General features: G+C 56.5%; 1 protein-coding gene across 3 annotated transcripts in view; it reads left to right on the top strand.

Moving 5' to 3' along the window:
- The window catches only part of ATP2B2 (ATPase plasma membrane Ca2+ transporting 2), a 346,709-nt gene extending 328,052 nt beyond the window's left edge, over nucleotides 1-18,657 (top strand). For all 3 annotated transcript variants that reach the window (XM_060023054.1, XM_060023055.1, XM_060023053.1), the window contains 6 exons: nucleotides 188-379; nucleotides 2,481-2,694; nucleotides 4,314-4,525; nucleotides 4,678-4,785; nucleotides 6,544-6,726; nucleotides 15,566-18,657. In XM_060023054.1, the coding sequence (XP_059879037.1) occupies nucleotides 188-379; nucleotides 2,481-2,694; nucleotides 4,314-4,525; nucleotides 4,678-4,785; nucleotides 6,544-6,726; nucleotides 15,566-15,877 (1,221 nt within the window). In that variant the 3' untranslated portion in view covers nucleotides 15,878-18,657. The remainder of the gene's footprint in view (nucleotides 1-187; nucleotides 380-2,480; nucleotides 2,695-4,313; nucleotides 4,526-4,677; nucleotides 4,786-6,543; nucleotides 6,727-15,565) is intronic.
- Nucleotides 18,658-19,191: the final 534 nt, after the last annotated feature.

Here is a 19,191-nt window from a genome sequence, read left to right as displayed (position 1 = left end):
GTTGGCCTCAGGGCTGGGTCTGTGAGGAGCAGGGCTGTGGTGTGCACGCACGTGCATGCCTCATGTGGCCTGGCGGTGTGGGGGAGGGCGGGTGTGTGCGGGGGCTGGTGTAGGGGTGAGGACAGTGTCGCTAGTGCTGCTCGCCTCTCCGGTCGCCCCACCCAGGCTCCTGTCCCCATCCCCACAGGGCATCGCAGGCACGGATGTGGCCAAGGAGGCCTCGGACATCATCCTAACGGACGACAACTTCAGCAGCATCGTCAAGGCGGTGATGTGGGGCCGCAATGTCTACGACAGCATCTCCAAATTCCTGCAGTTCCAGCTGACGGTCAACGTGGTGGCCGTGATCGTGGCCTTCACGGGCGCCTGCATCACACAGGTGGGTCCACCAGGGGCAGGCAGGCTGGCGCGGGCCGAAGCCTGGGGAGGGCGGACACCCACATGGGGTGTCCCAGATCGTCACACCTGCACGCTGAGGGCCAGGAGCTGCATCACAGACCCACCCACGTAGGCGCCAGCCCCTCAGGGTGCAGGAAATGAGGCTCAGAGAGGTGGCGGGATTTGCCCAAGGTCACCCAGCAAGTGGAGATGCCAGGCCCACCTCCACATCTGCCTGACCCAGGCACAGGCCTGGCCATTGCTCCAAGAGGCAGGAGAGGTGACCCTCAAGGGAAGGCAGGACCCCTGCCCGCATAAAGGGCCAGAGAGAGGCCGAGGCAGGACAGGCAGCCAGCTGGGGTCGCGGAGCTGGCAGGGCCCTGGGAGCCTCAGCTCCGGCGTGGAGTGCGTTGGGAAAGGCCTCTGTGCCTGGGTTCCTGGGCCTCGTGGAGCCGACAGGCAGGCCCCAGCACCTGCAGCCTCACTGCTTCCTCAGCCGCCTCACGAGGCGGGAACTGTGGTGATCCCCATTTCACAGAGGCAGAAACCGAGCCTCAGAGGATGGGCCTGCCAGGCACCTGCCATTGCTCGCGCAGCCTCCTGCCTCACCCCAACGGGGCCTGACCAGGAGAGGGCAGGTGTTCCGAGGCCTGGCCCCTCCCAGAACCAGGTGGGCAGGCAAGGTCCTGCCCGTAAGAGCACAACAGAGGGCCAGAGGCCAGCACTGCCCTGAAGAGCTGTGTGCCCCTGGGAATGCTGTCCCCTCTGTTGTGCTCTGAGCCCTTGAGGGTGCACGTGGCAGCACCCAACACCCCAGCCCTGAGAGTGAAAGCCCTGGGCGGTGCCTAGGGCGGGGTGGAGGCGGGGGTCCCTTCTGCTCATAAGGGCCTTGTCTCCTGCTCTGTGGACAAGAGGCTCCCTCTAGTGGTGGCTTGAGGGACACTCCCATGGTACAGCTGCTCACACCAGGCTTCTTGGAGACCAGCTAGTGCCAGATGAGGAAACTGAGGTGCCAAGGGGGCCGTCAGTTTGCCTGAGGTCTTGGATTGAGTTGGTGGCAGGGTTGTGAAGGCCTTGGTGGGGAGATGGGGGCCCTGACCCCACGGTGCATAGAGAAGGCTGATGGGCAGGAGGAAGCTGAGGGGAGTGGGGAGTGTGACTGAGCCCGGGCAGAGGTGGGAGAGGTGGCCTGGACGAGGGGCGGTGATAAATATCTAGGAGGTGAGTGAGTGTGTAAGGCGTAGGCGGAGGGGCCTCAGGAGCCAGCTCAGTCCAGGCTGCTGGGTATATAGGATCTGCAGGCTTCCTGGAGGAGGTGCTCGGGCAGTGTAGACCACATGGTACGACTGTGCGCAGACAGTATGAATATGCGATCCCTGTCTCAGCCAGAGAGAAGTGTGGGGATCCACACCAGAATGTGCACGGTGGGAACCCGTAAATGGTGAATGTTGATGAGTTTTAGCTTCTTCTGTTCCTTACTTGCCCAAATTTTCTACCAGGAAAATACATTATTTTTGGCGTCACAGACACACATAATAATTGCTTAAAGTAAACATAAGGGGTAAAGAGAAATTGGGTGGTAGTAAAAAAGGGACAGGGTCCCAGGCATTGTTTGTGGGATAGGAGAGGCCCGAGCCATTGGTGGTCGAGGGGAAAGAGGCAGCGGGAAGCAGAGGAGGTGGGGTCTGGGCGGGAGGTGGTTGTGGGAGGGTCGTGACCTTAGCCTGGAAGAGGGGCTCGTCCAGACGGGGGCTGGAGAGGCGGAGGAGGGAAGATGGCGGGGATGTGGCTGTATTTACGGGGGCTGGGCTGTGGAACTGGTGGCCATCGGGCCTGGGGCTCAATTTTCTCCTTGTGGGAGAAGACAGGTCTGAAGTGGGCGGGTCTGGGCTGTTCCCCAGGGAAGGCCTAGCAAACCTGCTCCACGTCTGCTCTGGAACCCAGGGGGTGGGCCAGCCGAGGAAGACCCACGGGGAGAGCCGGCCTCAAGGCTCCGGTGGGAAGCTGCTGACACCTCAGGAAGGAGCCCCACCCCGGGCACTTCGGGCCAGCAGGCGGGCCGGCCGCCCCGTGACAGCCCCCTCTCCACTCGCTATCCCCAGGACTCCCCTCTGAAGGCCGTGCAGATGCTCTGGGTGAACCTCATCATGGACACGTTCGCCTCGCTGGCGCTGGCCACCGAGCCACCCACGGAGACCCTGCTTCTGAGGAAGCCATACGGCCGCAACAAGCCCCTCATCTCGCGGACCATGATGAAGAACATCCTGGGCCACGCCGTCTACCAGCTAACCCTCATCTTCACCCTGCTCTTTGTTGGTGAGTCCCCCACCCTGCCCACCGGGGACACCATGGCCCAGACCCCGTGCTCTGGACTCACAGCTGCCTGCCTGTTTGCTGGTGAGGTGATGGAGGCCTAGGGAGGTGAAGTTAGTTGCTCAGGGTCACACAGCAAATCTCGGGTAGAGACTGGCCCTGCCCCAGGTCTGGCTGACTCCAAAGCCAGGGATTTTTCCACGGATGACAGCTGCAGACACTGTGTACACAGTGCCAGGTGGTGCCTCACGCCAGCCCTGCAGAAGCCTGAAGCTCTAGGGGGAGTGGCCAGCCCCTTCTCTCATTGCTCCCACACTCAGAAGGATCCTCACCACGCCATCCTCAGAAAAGAGCCGCATGCCTGCCTACCCGCCAGCTGTTTCCACAACACGTTTATTTAGGACCCTCTACCACCAACCCCCATGACACTGAGGGCACCAAGCACAGAGAGGGGAGGTGACTTGCCCGAGGTCACACAGCCGGTCTGAGGTGGCACCCTAGCTGGTTCTAAGACTGGCCTGGCTTCCAGGGTGCTTCAGAGATGATCCGGGTGAAGCCCACCCCTGGCACCTGGACAGGCCCAGAGGCGGGCAGGAGCTGGCCCACAGCCACATGGCAAGTTGGGGCCAGCTTGGAGTCCCCAGAGCCTCTCTGAGCTGGGTTTTCAATGCCAACGAGCCCTTGCCCTCAAGTCCAGAGTACAGATGGCGATGGGGCACGATCCCATTCCTCAGAGTGCAGTTCCCTGCCGTTGTGTTGGCAGGACGGTTGCAAAGATGATCATGAAAAGCCTTGGAGGATGTTCAGGGAATGCAGAATTAGTAGAGACGCGGAGAAAGCTGTCAGGCTGGGGGGAGAGGGGGGCGTGGTGGGCTCCTGCTCTACTCGCTGGCTTCCCCACTTGAGCGCCTGCTCTGGGCAGTCCTGGACTCAGCTAGATCCTCACACTCAGAAAACCCCACAAGCCCTCCCAGCACCAGCTCATGCAGCTTTGCAAAAGGACGCAGGACGGCATCAGGCATGCCATGGGTGGGTGTCCACACAGCAGCCCGGGGCTGTGTCCCCCACACACTGCCATGTGGCAGCTCCTGTGACAGAGAGTTAGGCCACCTGGGTGAGTCCAGAGCCAGCCTGGCCTGGAAGCTCCAGCCTCCATGCAGGAACTGGTCTCTCCTGTAACAGCCCCTTGCGCTTCCAGAGGTCTCAGCAAGGACGTGCTCAGTTACAAGCAGCAAGACTTTCGGGGGGACCCAAAGCCATGGTCTCCCGCCAGGTATTCCGAGGTCACTCTACATCCTCCCAGTCCGGATGAGTTTGCCAACCAGGGGTTGCTTTTTATAAGCCCTGTTGCCTTGTAGCACAGCTGGCCTCCCACCTTTATCAGATTTCTGCAGAAAAAGTGGAAGAAAGTCCACCCAAGGCCTTTCTCCCCTAGAGGAGAAAGGGTCTTGTTACCCCTTCACTTACACCCCACAGTTCAGGCCCACCTGCCCCCCAGTGTCCAGAGAGCACCTCCCGCATCTGGGTGACCCACCCGGCTGTTCAGAAGAGGCCCCCACGCAGGGCCAGGCGTCTCCCCAGCTCCGTCCCTCAGCCCGGCTCCCGCCCTCTCGGCTTGGCAGGCGAGAAGATGTTCCAGATCGACAGCGGGAGGAACGCGCCCCTGCACTCGCCGCCCTCCGAGCACTACACCATCATCTTCAACACCTTCGTCATGATGCAGCTCTTCAACGAGATCAACGCCCGCAAGATCCACGGCGAGCGCAACGTCTTCGACGGCATCTTCCGGAACCCCATCTTCTGCACCATCGTGCTGGGCACCTTCGCCATCCAGGTACCGGGCCCCCACCCTGACCGGGCCGGGGTGGGCAGAGGGCAGCAGGCCGCCGGAGCCCCTCGGCAGTGCCCTGAGAGCCCAGACCTCGAGCTGGCCCCTGACGGCCTGTCCCTCTGTCTCTCTCTCTCTCTGCTCCCTGTGGCCTCCAGATAGTGATTGTGCAGTTTGGCGGGAAGCCGTTCAGTTGCTCTCCGCTGCAGCTGGACCAGTGGTTGTGGTGCATATTCATCGGGTTAGGAGAGCTTGTCTGGGGCCAGGTGAGTGCTGGGGGAGCTGCAGGAGGGGCCTCTCGGCAGGGGAAGGGAAAGAACACTGGACGGGGAATCCAGGAGCCCCAGGAGTGGGTCATGGCTCCTCCACGGATCAGCTGTGTGGCTCCGGGCAATGGCCTCCCCGTCTCTGGAGACCGGAGCCGTGGGGTTGGCCCAGGTCTCGAATGCTGGTCACTTGGGTATCGCCACCGTGATTTTTCTTCTGTCTCTACACCCCGCTCATCCTGTTATTTACTTGGTACTTTCTTTTAGTCACATCTGTTTTTCGAACTGAAATTTATTTCAAAAGGTAATTTATATTACAGATATGATTGGAAAGTCAGTATCACTTGTCATAAACAGAAGCTAACCAAAAAACTGTAACAAGCGCAATGTTTTTAAACTCTGACTAGAGGCCATGGCCAGCCCAGGCTCAGAGCTCGAAGCCGGCTTGTGGTAAAGAGCATTAGTAGCTGCTGTGACACCAAGCAGAGGCTCCTTCAGAGAGCGCGGAGGGAGCGTAAGAGGGGCAAACCCTGTTGCATCGCAGTGCTGTGTCTGCAGCCATCTGTGGCCCTCCCCAGCTTCGGGGAACCCGGGGCTGGATCCTCTCTAGGGGCCCTTCTAGCCATGACCCCAGAACGTTCTCCCACCAGGCACATGCACACACACACGCACACGCACCATCATGGAACTCACAGCTTGCAGCTCAAAGACGCCTGACCAGGCCATGGTACCCGGAGCTGGATCCAGGCAGTGGGTGCCCCAACAGGCCTAAGACGTTGGTCTTGCCTTCAAGCTGCTCCCAGGCTAGAGTGGGAAATTCCAGTGAGAGAAATTAACTAGAAGGTAAAGAATAAAATTTAGTTTCCTTCAGAACAATCTTCTTTAAACTTTGGAGCTTCTTTGGAGAGTTGATAAACTAGGTTTGACTTAACAACGCCATTCCCTGGGCACCCTCAGGGCCTGGGCATCTTCGTCCCACTGGACAATCCCTCAGGGAGCCCTCGGCGTCTGGATGAGCAGGTTCCTGACACCTAAGGAAGATGCCAGCGGGCAAGGCCCACCTTAAACCCCCGGGGAACCCCTGAGAGTGTGCAGGGCAGCCCCTGTCAGTCCCTAGAGGAGATGTCAGGGGCCTCTGACCTCTGCCACCTCAGCTGCCCCACAGGGCCTGCCGCTCAGGCCTCAGCCCCACGGACAAGCCCTTTGGAGGAAGAGTAACAACAAAGGCATATCCCCCTCCCGTCTTGCCTTCCCTTTCCGGGAGGGCAGCCATTCCAAGAGTCCCAGGATTGACTGCCCCCAAGGCACGCAAGCTCTGAGCTCCTGTTGCCCAGGGTTGGGCACCCCAGGACCCGGTGACCTCAGGAAGAATAAGCCAGAGACCTGAGGACCAGTGACTTAGACACTGGTCTAAGTGTCTAAGCATCTCCAACTCTGAGAACCGGTCCCAGCTTTCCAGATGGGAAGGCCGGAGCTCACAGAGGTTAAATGACTTGCCCAAAGTCACAGGACTTGTAAGGTCTGGGGTATCCAAAGTCCCACGTGTCCAACTCCCCAGATTTCCCACGATTTCCACCTGCCTCTGGATGAGTGAGTGAATTAAGAAGCAAATTAAAAAGAAATCTAAAGTTGACTTGAGGAGGAGGTGCGACGAGTTAAGGAGTGAGTCGAACGTAACTAGGTCAGTGGGTAAGAAGAGCAAGAGGGAGGAAGGGAGGCCGAGCCCTCCGCTGACAGCCCTCTGCTGGCCCCTCGCAGGTCATCGCCACCATCCCGACCAGCCGGCTCAAGTTCCTCAAGGAGGCGGGCAGGCTCACGCAGAAGGAGGAGATCCCGGAGGAGGAGCTGAACGAGGACGTGGAGGAGATAGACCACGCCGAGCGAGAGCTGCGGCGGGGCCAGATCTTGTGGTTCCGAGGCCTGAACCGGATCCAGACCCAGGTACAGGCGGCTCCTGGGGCCGGGCCCGTGCCCGGCGGGGTGGGTGGCGATGGGGATGCGGGGATGAGGGTGGGTCCAGACCCGCTCTCACCATCTCACCAGCCTCCTGTGCACCCATGTTCCCCACACACACACTCTGCGTTGCCGCTGAAGAGCGGCCTCCTCGGGAAGGTCCTACCTCCCTGTCCACCTGGCTGGGGTCGGACTGGGGTCACACCCACTGTGGGCTCTGGGGCGGGGGGCAGGGGGTGCCCCTAAGGTGGAGGAGGGGTGACCCTGAGGGCCGAGGTGAGTGAGGGGCTCCTGTCAGGGTTGCTGGGGGGCCGCCAGGAGGGTCAGGTGAAGCTGGAGACTGATCCACGTGAGGCCAGGATGGCAGCTTCAGGCCGGGGTGGGCCCCAGATTCTCCCGGCCACGTGGTCAGGCCTGCTTCTGCACGTACATCTTCCTCCACGGGGGGCTTCAGACGCTCTCCTAGCCCCCACTGGGGCATTGAGTCAGTTCTGGGGACCAAAGGTTGGTTTTCCACACACACACCACATGCACGCACACGCACCCCAAGGACACACATGTAGAGCACACGTGCGGGATGTGTGTCCGGCCAGAAGCAGGTCTCTGCCTCAGAACGGGACTGCGTGGCCACCACCTGACACACGCCACGAACATGCAGCCCCCGTGTTCCCACACGGCCCCTCTCCCTGAGTCAGGGCTGCAGTTCTCGGGGTGCTTTCACAGCCCTGTAGGATGAGGAACAGAGGGACCAGGAAACCGAGAGAGGCTCAGTCTCCTGCCCAGCCGGCCTGGAACAGCCGTGCTGGGACGTTCATGGTCACCCTGCCCCCGTCACGCTCTGGGAAGTGCGTCAGGGCCCCCCAGCTCGGGTCTGCGGTCCTGCAGTCCTACGTGGCCTACCGCTGCATTTCCACCTAGCACAAAAACAGGTCACCTGGGCTGCCTCACACCCTACAGGGACTGTCCCAAACATCATCTCATTGGCCTTCCCCGCCCCCTGAGAGGTCGGTATGCCCCGCACCTAGTTTTAGGGGTAACCGAGGTTCAGGAGACAGCCCTTTCTGGGCACTGGGTCGGGGGAGCAGGCTGCACACCCAGAGCCTCCTGACAGACAGCAGTCTGTGCTCCGGGACTAGACCTCCGGGTAGCCCCCATCCCGCACTTCCCAGGCGGGCCCGGCAGCTCTCAGCACACACACAGCCCTGGTGCTGTCACCAGCCTGGCCACAAAGCCTTTGAGGAGGACGCCGGGACTGTAGTTTCTTGAGTGAGCACGAGTCCTATCTAGCCTGACTCTCACGGACCACTAAGTGGGCCAGTGCTTTGCCCCTCGCAGCTAACCCTGCCAGGTAGGTGGCATTGCCCCTTCTGAAGGACAAGAAGCTGCCGCTGGGCAGTGACTTGCCCAAGGCCGTCTAGCTCGTAAGTGATAGAGCTGGGGTCTGGGCCAGGGTCTGTCCACCCCAGAGCTCCCAGCACACCACTCTGGCTCCACGCCTGGTCCCGAGGGCTGAGCACCCCCTCTGCCTCCAAACACCATGTTTAACGCCCCACCCGCGGGCCCCCGCCCAGACCATTGGCCCCTGAGTCACTAGAGCAGGACCAAGGCCGGGCCCCTGTGGCTCCCCCCTCAACCGGGCCCTGGGGACCCCAGGCGCCCGAGCTGAGCAGACGTCTCTCAGAGCCTTGGCGCGTGCCTGGTATTGTCGTTTTGGTTTAAGTGGCGTGCTGTCTTGCCGTGGCTGCGGCTGTCCTCGTGGCCTGGCGCCTGTCAGTCATGTAGCTGTCGTGTCCATTCTTTTCGCAACTTGTCTCGTTCTCTCCTCCGTTGCAGATTGAAGTAGTCAATACTTTCAAGAGCGGGGCCTCCTTTCAGGGAGCCCTGCGGAGACAATCCTCCGTCACCAGCCAGAGCCAGGACGTAGCCAATCTCTCTAGCCCTAGTCGCGTGTCGTTGTCCAATGCTCTTTCCTCTCCGACCAGCCTTCCTCCTGCTGCAGCCGGGCGTGAGTGTGAATCCTTACCGCCTCGGGTGCCACCGCCGCCAGCGCCGGGCGGCCAGGAGGGCAGGGGCCGGGGCGCCAGGGACTCGGGGGGCAGGAGGTCGTGATTAGGCCCAGGGGGCTGAGGGGCCCCGGCCATTGAGGAGGGTCCCAGGCGGTCAGCAGACCACAGCCAGGCACGGGGTGGCAGTCCCTTAGGGGGTCAGGGTCGGCTGGGGTCAGGGTCAGGGGTTATGACCAGGCAGTCATGGGGTCCTGAGGGTCACAAGTAGTCAAAAAGTCTGGGTCAGTCAAAGGATCACCGTTGGTCAGGGAGGTTTCAGTGATCGTATGTCACAGTCCCCCACAGGGTCACGGTGGCCAGAGGGGAGCAGTCAGCTGGGGGGCGTGGAGCACACCAGTCAGTGTAGGGTCATACCCGGTCAGGAAAAGCCTGGCTTGTGAGGGCCAGGGTCAGAGCTGGCCAGGAGATCGCAGTCCTGCAGTCGAAGTCAGGCCAAGGGTTACTGTGGGTCAAGGGAGGAAAGGCTCTCAGGGGTCACAGTCAGCCACAGTGAGGTCCAACCCAGAGGGGTCACTATAGATCAGAGGTCACAGTTGGTCAGGGGACCCAGGTCCCCAAGGAGATCACAGCCTGGAGGCCCGCTACCAGTAGTTCAGCCCCTTCTGCCCTCTCTCCTTGTACACCTGCGAGCACCAGCTACCTTACACACACTTCTCCCTGCAGCGGGGCTTGGAGCACAGCGAAGGCCTGAGCCCTTCCTGGAAGGGACAAGGCTCCTGACCCATTCCACTTGACCTCAGGTAGAGCACAGTGGGGGGTCTCATCTTGGCTGGCTGACAGCAGGCCCGAGGGACCCAGTCTAACCTGTGGCTTCCTCCTTCCTCATTGGAGGGACACCTGGGACTCCGACCCCCTCCATCACCTCCCTCCCTCGAGCTCATCTCCTCACACCAGGGCGTCTGACACAAGTTTCTCAACTCTGGCCTTGTCTAGATCTTTATGAACCCCCCATGGCTCCAGGCCCCAGAGGGCACGAGGAGTTTCTATTTGCCACCTGCCTCCCTTCCCTGTCTCTAGTCAGCCCCTCCTAAACCACAAGGGAGCTGCAGTCTGGTCCTCTCACGTTGCTGTTCACTCAGCCAGCCCTTGGGCTTCTCTGATGAGACTCCAGGCCTCGTCTCTTGATACTTTATAAGGTGCCACTACCCCCCACCCTCCCAAGCACAGAACATCCAAAACACACACCTCTGCCACCGGGCAGGAGAGGACCATGTGCTGGGTGAGAATGATGCCATCTGAGCCCTTGGACAAGAGGCGCGAGCCGCACGGTGCTGTCGGTGGCGTGTGCTCACGTCCCACGGCCTTTCCGTGGGTGCAGTCCCGCCAAGTACACAAAATGACAGGGAGGATGCAGAAACGGGGGAAAGCCCCTGTGCTCGTTCATCAGCACGAAAACACAGCGATGGGGAGGCCAGACGAGCCCAGGTGAAGTGAGGCCACGTTTGAGCAGACGGTGTCTGAGTCGCGTTCCCATGAGGCACTGTCGCCGGCAAGTCACTGCCAGGCTTTCTCAGAGCAGGAGACACTTCGCTCCCACCCTTTCCCGCTCCATACAGAGCGCCCTCGCCTCGGTGGGAGGCCCGCGCCCAGCTGCCCTACTCCTGCGCCAGCCAAGCTCCAGCCTTGGTCAGCGCTGCCTCCTGTCGTGAGGTGCAGAGACCAAAAGTGCTCAGGGCTGGAGAGCCACCTGGGGAAAGGATCTCTTCCTCTCGGGGTTCCCACTGCCCTCCCATTGCCTCCTGCATGCCTCCGGCCGGTCTGACTGCCAGAAGGTGGCCTCCGGGTCCAGGCCCAGGTCTTCGTCCTCCCCGGTTCGGCCTCTTTCTGGAAGCGTGGTGCCTCACCCTGGCCAACACGGGGCTCACGACACTCCTGGGTACCTGCAGCCTCTCCCTGGGTTAGGCCCCGCATCTTAGCTCTTCCAGTCTCGAAGAAAGAGCGCAGTCATCTTGAACCTTTTCTTCTGCCCTTTAGAAAACCATTCAATAAGGCCAGTCCTGTGACAATTGGTTCTCAACACGTTTCCTTCAGAGAAATGCCCATTTCTGCCTGCCCTTTGCTTCCTATCTCTAAGCCAATCTCCTTCTAGCCCAGATTAATCCCTTTATCCCATGGTGACCCAACTATGGAACAGCCTTTGAGAAGGATGCTATAGGCCTTGCCCATGACCCGTCATTTTCTCAGAGGACCCAAAGGGGCTGATCAAGCATGACTCCCTCACCCAAGTGCCGTCTTGCCTCTCCCTCAGGCATCACGCCGCCTTAGGAATCTTGCATTCCTACCTGCAATTGTAGAATCCAGCCTGTAATTCTGGGTCCCTTCTGGGACCCTTTCTTGGGCATGGGGTCTCAAAAAACGCCTGACCATCCCCTTGCTCAAGGGTACTGGTTCCAAAATTGATCACAACCTCTGTGGTTTCAACAGACACATTTTGGTCAACACAGTCACGATGGGAAATATGCCCTAGTTCCTCCTTTGCTTGAATAGTTTCTATAGCGATGTCACCTCCTCTGGTCTCCAAGGACTCTGAGAGCCCTCTAGATACCAGGCAGGGTCCCTACAGAAGCCAAAAGGCTTTCTTCCCACAGGGTGTGAAGCAGGGGGCCAGGAAGTAAGAGAAGGGCTCCCCCCACCCCCTGCCTCCTCCGAGCAGGATCTTCTTCCCAGGATTCTCCAGTAGAGTAGGGTGCCTGTTGAGTTGAAAACACCTGGGCTCTCTGTGCCCTGGAAGGAGTCAAACCACCGTCCTTTGGGCTATCAGAAGTGACCACCAAGTCCTGGGGCAGGGTGGCGTGTGCCTGGCTGACTTCTGACTCATGACCTGGGGTGAGGAACCCCCCAGCACATCACACATCCCTCCCTCAGCACCACTGTGAGGCGGAGGGCCCCAGGCAGACACATACCATGCGGTGACAGGACAGTCTGTCTGGTCAGACTGGCATTGGAATGATCAGGAGGAAACTCTGGTCCACTGCCTTGCTTTCCTCTTCTCACTTACTCAAAAGCGAGTTTCTTTTTTTCTCCCAGAAACTTAATGGCACACCCCTAATGCCTTATACTCTAGCCTCACCCAAAATTTTCCAAAGCAGTTCAGCACATCCTTCACTCAGGCTCAGAGAAGTGAACTGACGTGGCCAAGATCACACAGTATGTAAGTGACAAGAGCTCTGACTCCAAAGTCCCTCATTTTTCTCACCACCCACACCACTTCCCAGATAAGCCCACAGACCTAGAGCCCACAGAGGTTGAATTTCCACTGTGGAACCAGTACCCACGCCCACAGCCTCATCCGGTGAAAAGGAGGAGCCAATCCTCTGGGGTCTAGAAGGCCAGGGAAGCTCTTTCTCTGCTTGAGTTTCCACCAGCCTGGCAGGGACTGAGAAGAGAGGCATTTTCCCATCGGTGATCAGAACAGAATTAGCATTTAGCTCTTAGATCCAAGGCCAAGCTACAGCGCTCCTCTCTCTTATTGCCACAAATTCCTAACCCATCTCAAGCTACCTCTGTATTTAGCAAGTTCATAGCATGCTCCACGTTCATGAGTGAAGGTCCTGTTCCTTCAAACCAACCAGGCCCAGAGCATCAGACTCCTAACCCCAGACCAGCCACTTTCTGGACGCCGTACCCTGCTAGATAGGGCATCCCCCATCCCACTCCCCCTTCAGATTCCCGGTTCTGAGGACTGCTAGGGCAAGGAGTTTGCATCTCTTAGGGGGAGAAGTGAAGAAGGGAAGGAAAGGAAGCTGGACCTCTCATTAGCATTCTGGTAACTAACTTAGTGCAACCTTGGGTTGGCGAGAAAATGGCTTGCTTCTGGGGGGGAGCCCAGACCTCTCCGCTGTCTGAATATTCCATGTGTTTGTTTCCCTAGAGGGCTAGAGAACCCTGGACACAGAGTTCAGCAAGAGAGAGTGAAATTAAAAGAGGTTGTGAGTCTTTAACCTTGAGCCTGAAATGAATGTGAATCAATCCCAGACTCTTGGCTTCCTTGAAGCCGGGTAAACATTCGAGTATGTCGAACCCGCCCCAGACCGGGGCCCATGCATTTGCTCAGAGCCATCGACAACGGGCATGGGGCTCCCCACCCGCTTTGTGCTGATGGAACCAAAACGTCTGAAAGCCCACAGACCGAGGCCCTTCCTCTCTTCCCCCTCACCCCACGCCCCAGTGCAGCTCATGCCAGCAAGGCCCATCACCAGGGCAGGCAGGGAGGGGAGATGGGAGAGCTTTTTTTTCTTCCCATACTTTTTTCCATTTCAGCCGCGAGAGATCCGAAGTGGAGACTTGAGACGGCCGTGGCGGGGTGTCCCGAAAAGTCTTGTCCCCACAGTCTTGTCCAGAGCAGTTCATTCTTTCTGTTGTCTCCATTCCAGGGGGAGGGGGAGGGGCCTACATCTCATTGTGTGTCATCCCCTCCGCGTTGTCAGTCACACGACAGGGTCCTGCCACCATCCCTCCTCCTCCACCAGGCGCTCCCGGCTGGCATCTTATTGCAGTTCAGCCAGGCTCTGGGCTGAGCAGCTACAATGATCATTATTATTCCCATTTTACAGTTAAGAAAACTGAGGCCTGCAACATCTTTTTTGTTGTTGTTTTCACTTAGTCAAGGGAGTAGTGGCCCAGTTATCAGGATATCAGAATACTGAATAATCTCTACAGAGCCACAAATAGGGAATCCAGGGAGAAAGAGACCTCAGAGCAGCCAGATGGCCATCACGGACGACCAGCACTAATGCATGGCGTCTGGCTGGCTCTCTCTTGGCACCCGATGCCTCTTACTGAAAGCAGGATTCCACCAGGCAGGTTTCCCTGGAGTCCCCCGCTCATAGCACATAAGAAGGAGAGGGGACAGAGATGCTTTTGAGAAGACAAGGGAAAGCCAGAACTAGTAAGTGATGGCTGACAGCAAAGGAGAAAAACTTTAAAAAAAAAAAATCAAAACTGTGGGGTCTTACACAAGACCAAGAAGGCTTATTGACAAACTTAAATTCTTCTCTGTGTTCTCTAAACTAAAAGGCAGAGGAGCTTAGGATGTGCTTTAGAAAGACTGCTCTCTGAAACAGTCAAGCAAACCCTGAGCTGTGACACTTAAAACCGTCAGCCACAGTCACTGTGAAAATTCACTCCCACGGACAGGGCTTTCCCCCCTGAGCCCCACCAACGAGCTACCTCTGGGTTTAGCTCCGCAAATCCTGGGACCACGAGGGCCTCCCCACAACTGCCCTGTCCGGTCCTCTGTCCCCCTACAGGCCTGTGATGTGGGGGGAGGGAAGGCCAAGACGGACGGCCTCAGCACCCCGGCCGCCTCAGCTGAGGCTCTGCTCCTTGGAAGCATGGATACCGCCTTGCTTTCCCCACCACTGGCTCCGCTCTGAGTTGGGGCTGGGAAGAGAGGAGGAGGCGCCTTTGTCCCGAGTCCCATCAGCCCCTTGACATGGTAGGCTTGGCTCCCCCTCCCAGGAGTCCAGAGAAGGGATGCCTCTCTTCAAAGTGAGGATCCGGTTCCTGTGCACCCTGTGAGGCGGGACAGGGGACGGCCAGGCCGGTGGTGTGGCTCGCCCGCAGTCAAGGCACCCGAAGTGGCAGAGCCCGGACGCAGACTCGGGTCTTCCCGACTCTGGATCCAGTGCTCTGCCCACTGGCCTGGACGACTCAGCGTCCAGCCTCCTTCCATTCTTCAGGGAACCCAGCTTCCAACTGAGACACAGAAAATGAAAGAACTTGCCGTTTTGTGGCTCAGTTCCACAGCCTCTTAGAATCCTACCCAGGGCCTGGATTTGGCCCTCTGATTTTGGCCTCGTTTTTTGGTATTGTGTTTTCAAAGCACAAATAAAGAAAGGAGGAAAAATCCCCAGGAAATAAGGGACCCCAAAGCCAACTCCAATGAGTGGCCAGGGCTTTGAGTCTATACTCGAGTGTTTACCTCCCAAATGCATGAAGGGAAGAAACGTTGGGTACAAACGACCTCCATTCACATTGTCCAGGCTTCCAAGTGTAGCCGTGTGTCGTCTGTGTGTGCCGTGTGGCTCCCGCCCCCCACCCCGCCCCGTAGCATGCTCGTGCCCCTGAACGTCATCAGCCGCTGCCTCCGTCGTGCTTTCTGGCTGCCTCTGCTCTGCACCCCAGAAAGCCCCGAGTTGGCTTCGGTTTGCTGTGCTGCTTCGGTTTGATGTTGCCCTTCTCTGTTTGGCCCTCGTGTGTCCCTTCTCATCCCGGCTCATCCAACTGTCTCTCCTTTCTGTTCCTTTTCTGTTTGTGACACGTTGTCTGTTCCATGTCGTGTGGTTTCTTAACCGCGTGTGGTTTTTCTAAGATTAATTTTTTACAAATAAATAGCCTCTCCTCCTTCCTCCTTTATTCCCACCTGGTCTCGCACCCCTTCTGCATGGTCGAACCTCTGCTTTAAAGTTAACAAGGCTCAGTCTCTCACTAGGTCTGGGTGCCCGCTGGAGTGGACTAAGCTTCCTCTAACCACAGTTTCCCATCATCGTTATGATGGGGCTTCCTTCCTCCTGTCCTAATACTGTAGTCTTTACCCAAACCCAAGCAATCTTAAAAACCTCACGGATGAACACAACCTAAATCCCCGCTTCCGTTCTTCCCTCTCCTCTCCGTGCTCATGACACCCAGCGACTGTGGATTCCAGCCACCTGCTGTGCCCAAACCCCCTCTCCCCCACCCGCCCCTCCTCCGAGCCCCCCAGAGCTTGGCCGCCGGCCCCCCTGGGGGCAGCGCTCCTCACCCCCGTGCTTCCCTTGCAGATCCGCGTCGTGAAGGCGTTCCGTAGCTCTCTCTATGAAGGTCTAGAAAAGCCTGAGTCTCGAACCTCCATCCATAATTTCATGGCTCATCCTGAATTCCGGGTCGAAGATTCACAGCCCCACATTCCCCTCATCGACGACACCGACCTGGAAGAAGATGCCGCGCTCAAGCAGAACTCGAGCCCGCCGTCCTCGCTCAACAAGAACAACAGCGCCATCGACAGCGGGATCAACCTGACGACCGACACAAGCAAATCAGCTACCTCTTCAAGTCCAGGGAGCCCCATCCACAGCCTGGAGACGTCGCTTTAGCTGAGGACCCCGCCACCACCCACCTCCCGGGCACCCACCCGTCCAGGCACCCGACTCACCCAAGCAGCAGCGAGCCACAGCAGGAAACCAAATACTGGCGAGAAAACCGTTTCCACCCAACAGACCCTTTTTCTGGCTGCGATGCTGTTTGAACTCTTTTTCACTTCGAGGCGAGGGCGGGATCTCCTCCGGGGGCTTAAGGGAGTGAGCGGTTTTTCCCAGAACTAGCCCTTCCTGGCTCCCACCCGACATGGACCAGCCATGCACCCGCCCGGCGCCATGTCCCCTGCATGAATGTACTGTACACTTCCGGTCCTCCCCTTGTTTGGTTTTTGGGGGGTTGGGGAGGGGTTTTTTTTTGTTTGTTTGTTTGTTTTCTTAGGCGGGAACTGCAGACAGACTCTTTTCTGAGACTATTTATCCAATCCACTGGTCTGTGAGTTTTTGAAATGCTTGCGCAGCATGGTCTCAGTTGTATAGGTTAATTTAACAACTTTTTGAAATTGCAGAGCTTAACTCGCCTAGTAAATTTGCACCAATGGAACCGAAGAACTTCAGACACTCACAAGGTTATATCCATTTCTTTGTATCTATATCAACGTATACTTCCCCAAGACTGTATACGTCCATATAGATAGGTAGATATATATGTGTCTATATGTGTATATATATATATATATATATATATATATATATATACACACATGGATATATAAAGTTTCTTTGCCGGCATGTTGCCTTGTTTCTGCTTAAATTGCTCTATTTTAACTTATTTATGTCCTAAAAGAAGAATGTAATTTGTTTACAAACCTGTAGATAACGTCTTCGGCTATTTGTACGGTTTAAGAACACTGGTGGCTGAGATGCTATAAAGACAGCTCAGCCTGATAGACACCTCCCTGGATTGCATCCTTGATGTTTTACAATAGCCATGCTCCGATTTTTGCCTGCTACTTCCGTTCAATTATGTGACTACCAAGGGGGGCTCAGGCAGAAGCCAAATGTTAGCGAGTATCCATCCCGAGGGGTCCCACAGCGTGCTCCGTAGACAAAGGGGGAGGAGGAGAGAAGTCTTCCTGCGCTCAAAGCACTGATGGCCAGCCCGGGTGACGGGGTTGGCAAAGCACTGGGTGAAGACTTTTCTCTCAATGAAACTCACTTGAGTTTACTAAGAGCATTTCAAATAGAGATTCTCTCTGGCGCTGTCTGTACAGAGACTGAGGTAGTTTTGCAATATTATAAACGCTATTGTGTTGATTTTTTTTTTCAGTTAGTAATTTCGAGGCTTGTTTCCTTATAAACTGCAGCAGATGAGCTGTTGGCCTATTGGATGAGGATCATTATGGCTTGCTGCTCTTATTTTTATTTTTGAAGAAGAACAGCCTTTTTCTCTGCACTATTTAGATCCGAACGAACCTTATGACGTGTATATTGAGATGTATTCAGTGTGATTTTTTTAAACCAAATTGTCTTCCTGTAGTCGCAATATATACTGTAGCCTTTGAACAGCAAGTCTTGCTTTCCCAGACAGAAAGCCATTCTGAAACCCTACAGTATCACAGGTGAGAAAAGGTGGTTATTTTTTCCCTGAGACAATAACAGCACTAGTAATCCCACTTAATAAGAGCTTATTTAATTGTATGTCAGCCTCCTAACTGCTAAGCACTTTGTGGGTATCAGCTTTTTTCATAAAAGAACTTTTGTATTTAATACAAAGTTTGCTTTGAGACTTTTCAGCATACGATCTTTTTCCATAAACTTGTACAGTGCAAAAGACATTTTGAATACCATGATCGATGATGTCCCATGCTTCAAGGAAAACCAAACGCTTCTGCCTCGCTTGCAAAATGCATTCTTCACACTGACCCTTCCCACAGTTGCTCTGTGTCTACCCGGGCCCTTCCCTTCTCCAGGCCCAGAGAATTCTTCCACAAACAAGATGAGAGCCACTCGGGAAAAGAGCCATAGTCAGCTGGGAGGGCCTGCATCTGGATGGCTGTGGAGAAACCCGAGGGTTTAGGACCCCAAGTCAGCCCATCCCACCTGGCAACACCTTCCTGGAAGGAGGACCTTCTTTGCGCAAGAGCATCTCCTGAATGTCGTGAAGAAATATCTCTGAATGTACCCAGCAGAGGAAACTGCATCCCCCGAGGGGTGACCACCCTCAGATATGCTTATGGGATTCCAAGACCAATACCGCCCACTGTTCTCCTCAGAGAAAGGAAAGACCCGCTCCTGTAAAACCTGGGGCAGCTTTGGAACATGGTGTTTTTTGTAGTTTCCTTTTTCAAGGTTCTCCATCTCCCGCTTTGTTCCAACCTTGTGTCCGTGACCTCATTCCATGACACCAGGAAAGCCCCGCTTGCACACCACGCTCCCTGCTCATTCGGAGCCAGGACGCAAGGGAAGCAGGAGGGGTCTCCCCTAGTGGGACCCAGCCCAGGGGAGAGGGAGCCATGGAAGCTACCGAGAATGCCCCACGTCAGTGTTGGTCTTTTCTTGTCAGGAATGATGGTTGCTCACACACACACACACACACACACACACTCGCCCTCACACTTGCACACACACATCCACACACACAGGAAATGATTGGTTTGTCAGAACTCCCTGTAGTACATAGAGCTTGCACTCGGCGTCCTATATCTAGCAGCATGGGGTACGTTTGGCAGTTCACCCCATTAGGGGGTAAATAATTTATGACCATTCATCTGTTTTTATGAATTTTTTTATCTAGACAATAACTGTAAATAAAGAACTCACCATCTCTGTTCATTTAATACTATGCAATGGTGATGCTTTCAATTGCTGACTCTTCTTACTCCGCAGTATGGTTCTGAAATGTCTGTGGTCTTAAAAAAAAAAAAAGGCAAAAACCAACATAAAACAGAACATAGTAAATATGTACTCTGTAATGTATACTTTTTGCTGGTTTTGGACCGCACCATCCCCTCAGCTTCTTGTCTGCCCTCTGGACAGGGGCTCCAGGAGAAGGTAGCATATTCAGTTCCAAGGTCTAAGCTCACCAATCTGTCTCCGCCTAACAGATGACGGAAGACCGGGGACCCATTCAATGAGTCACCTCCTTTGGAGGTGGACAGGGAGGAAACTGAAGAGTTTCCTTCCCTCACTCAGCAGCAGCCTGGGTTACTCCCACCAGCCCCCCACCGTAGCCCCTTGCCCCCTTGTCCCAACCAGAGCAGAGAGTGGACAAGAAGGAGGGCCCCCTGCTTCTGAGACCAGACCAATGATAGTGACTGCACTGGGACAAGGACCCTGGACCTGTCTCAGCCCGGACATCCCAGTTATTGAAC

The sequence above is a fragment of the Delphinus delphis genome, chromosome 10, assembly GCF_949987515.2.
Source record: "Delphinus delphis chromosome 10, mDelDel1.2, whole genome shotgun sequence".
NCBI lineage: Eukaryota > Metazoa > Chordata > Mammalia > Artiodactyla > Delphinidae > Delphinus > Delphinus delphis.
This window is presented reverse-complemented; position numbering and strand designations above follow the sequence as displayed.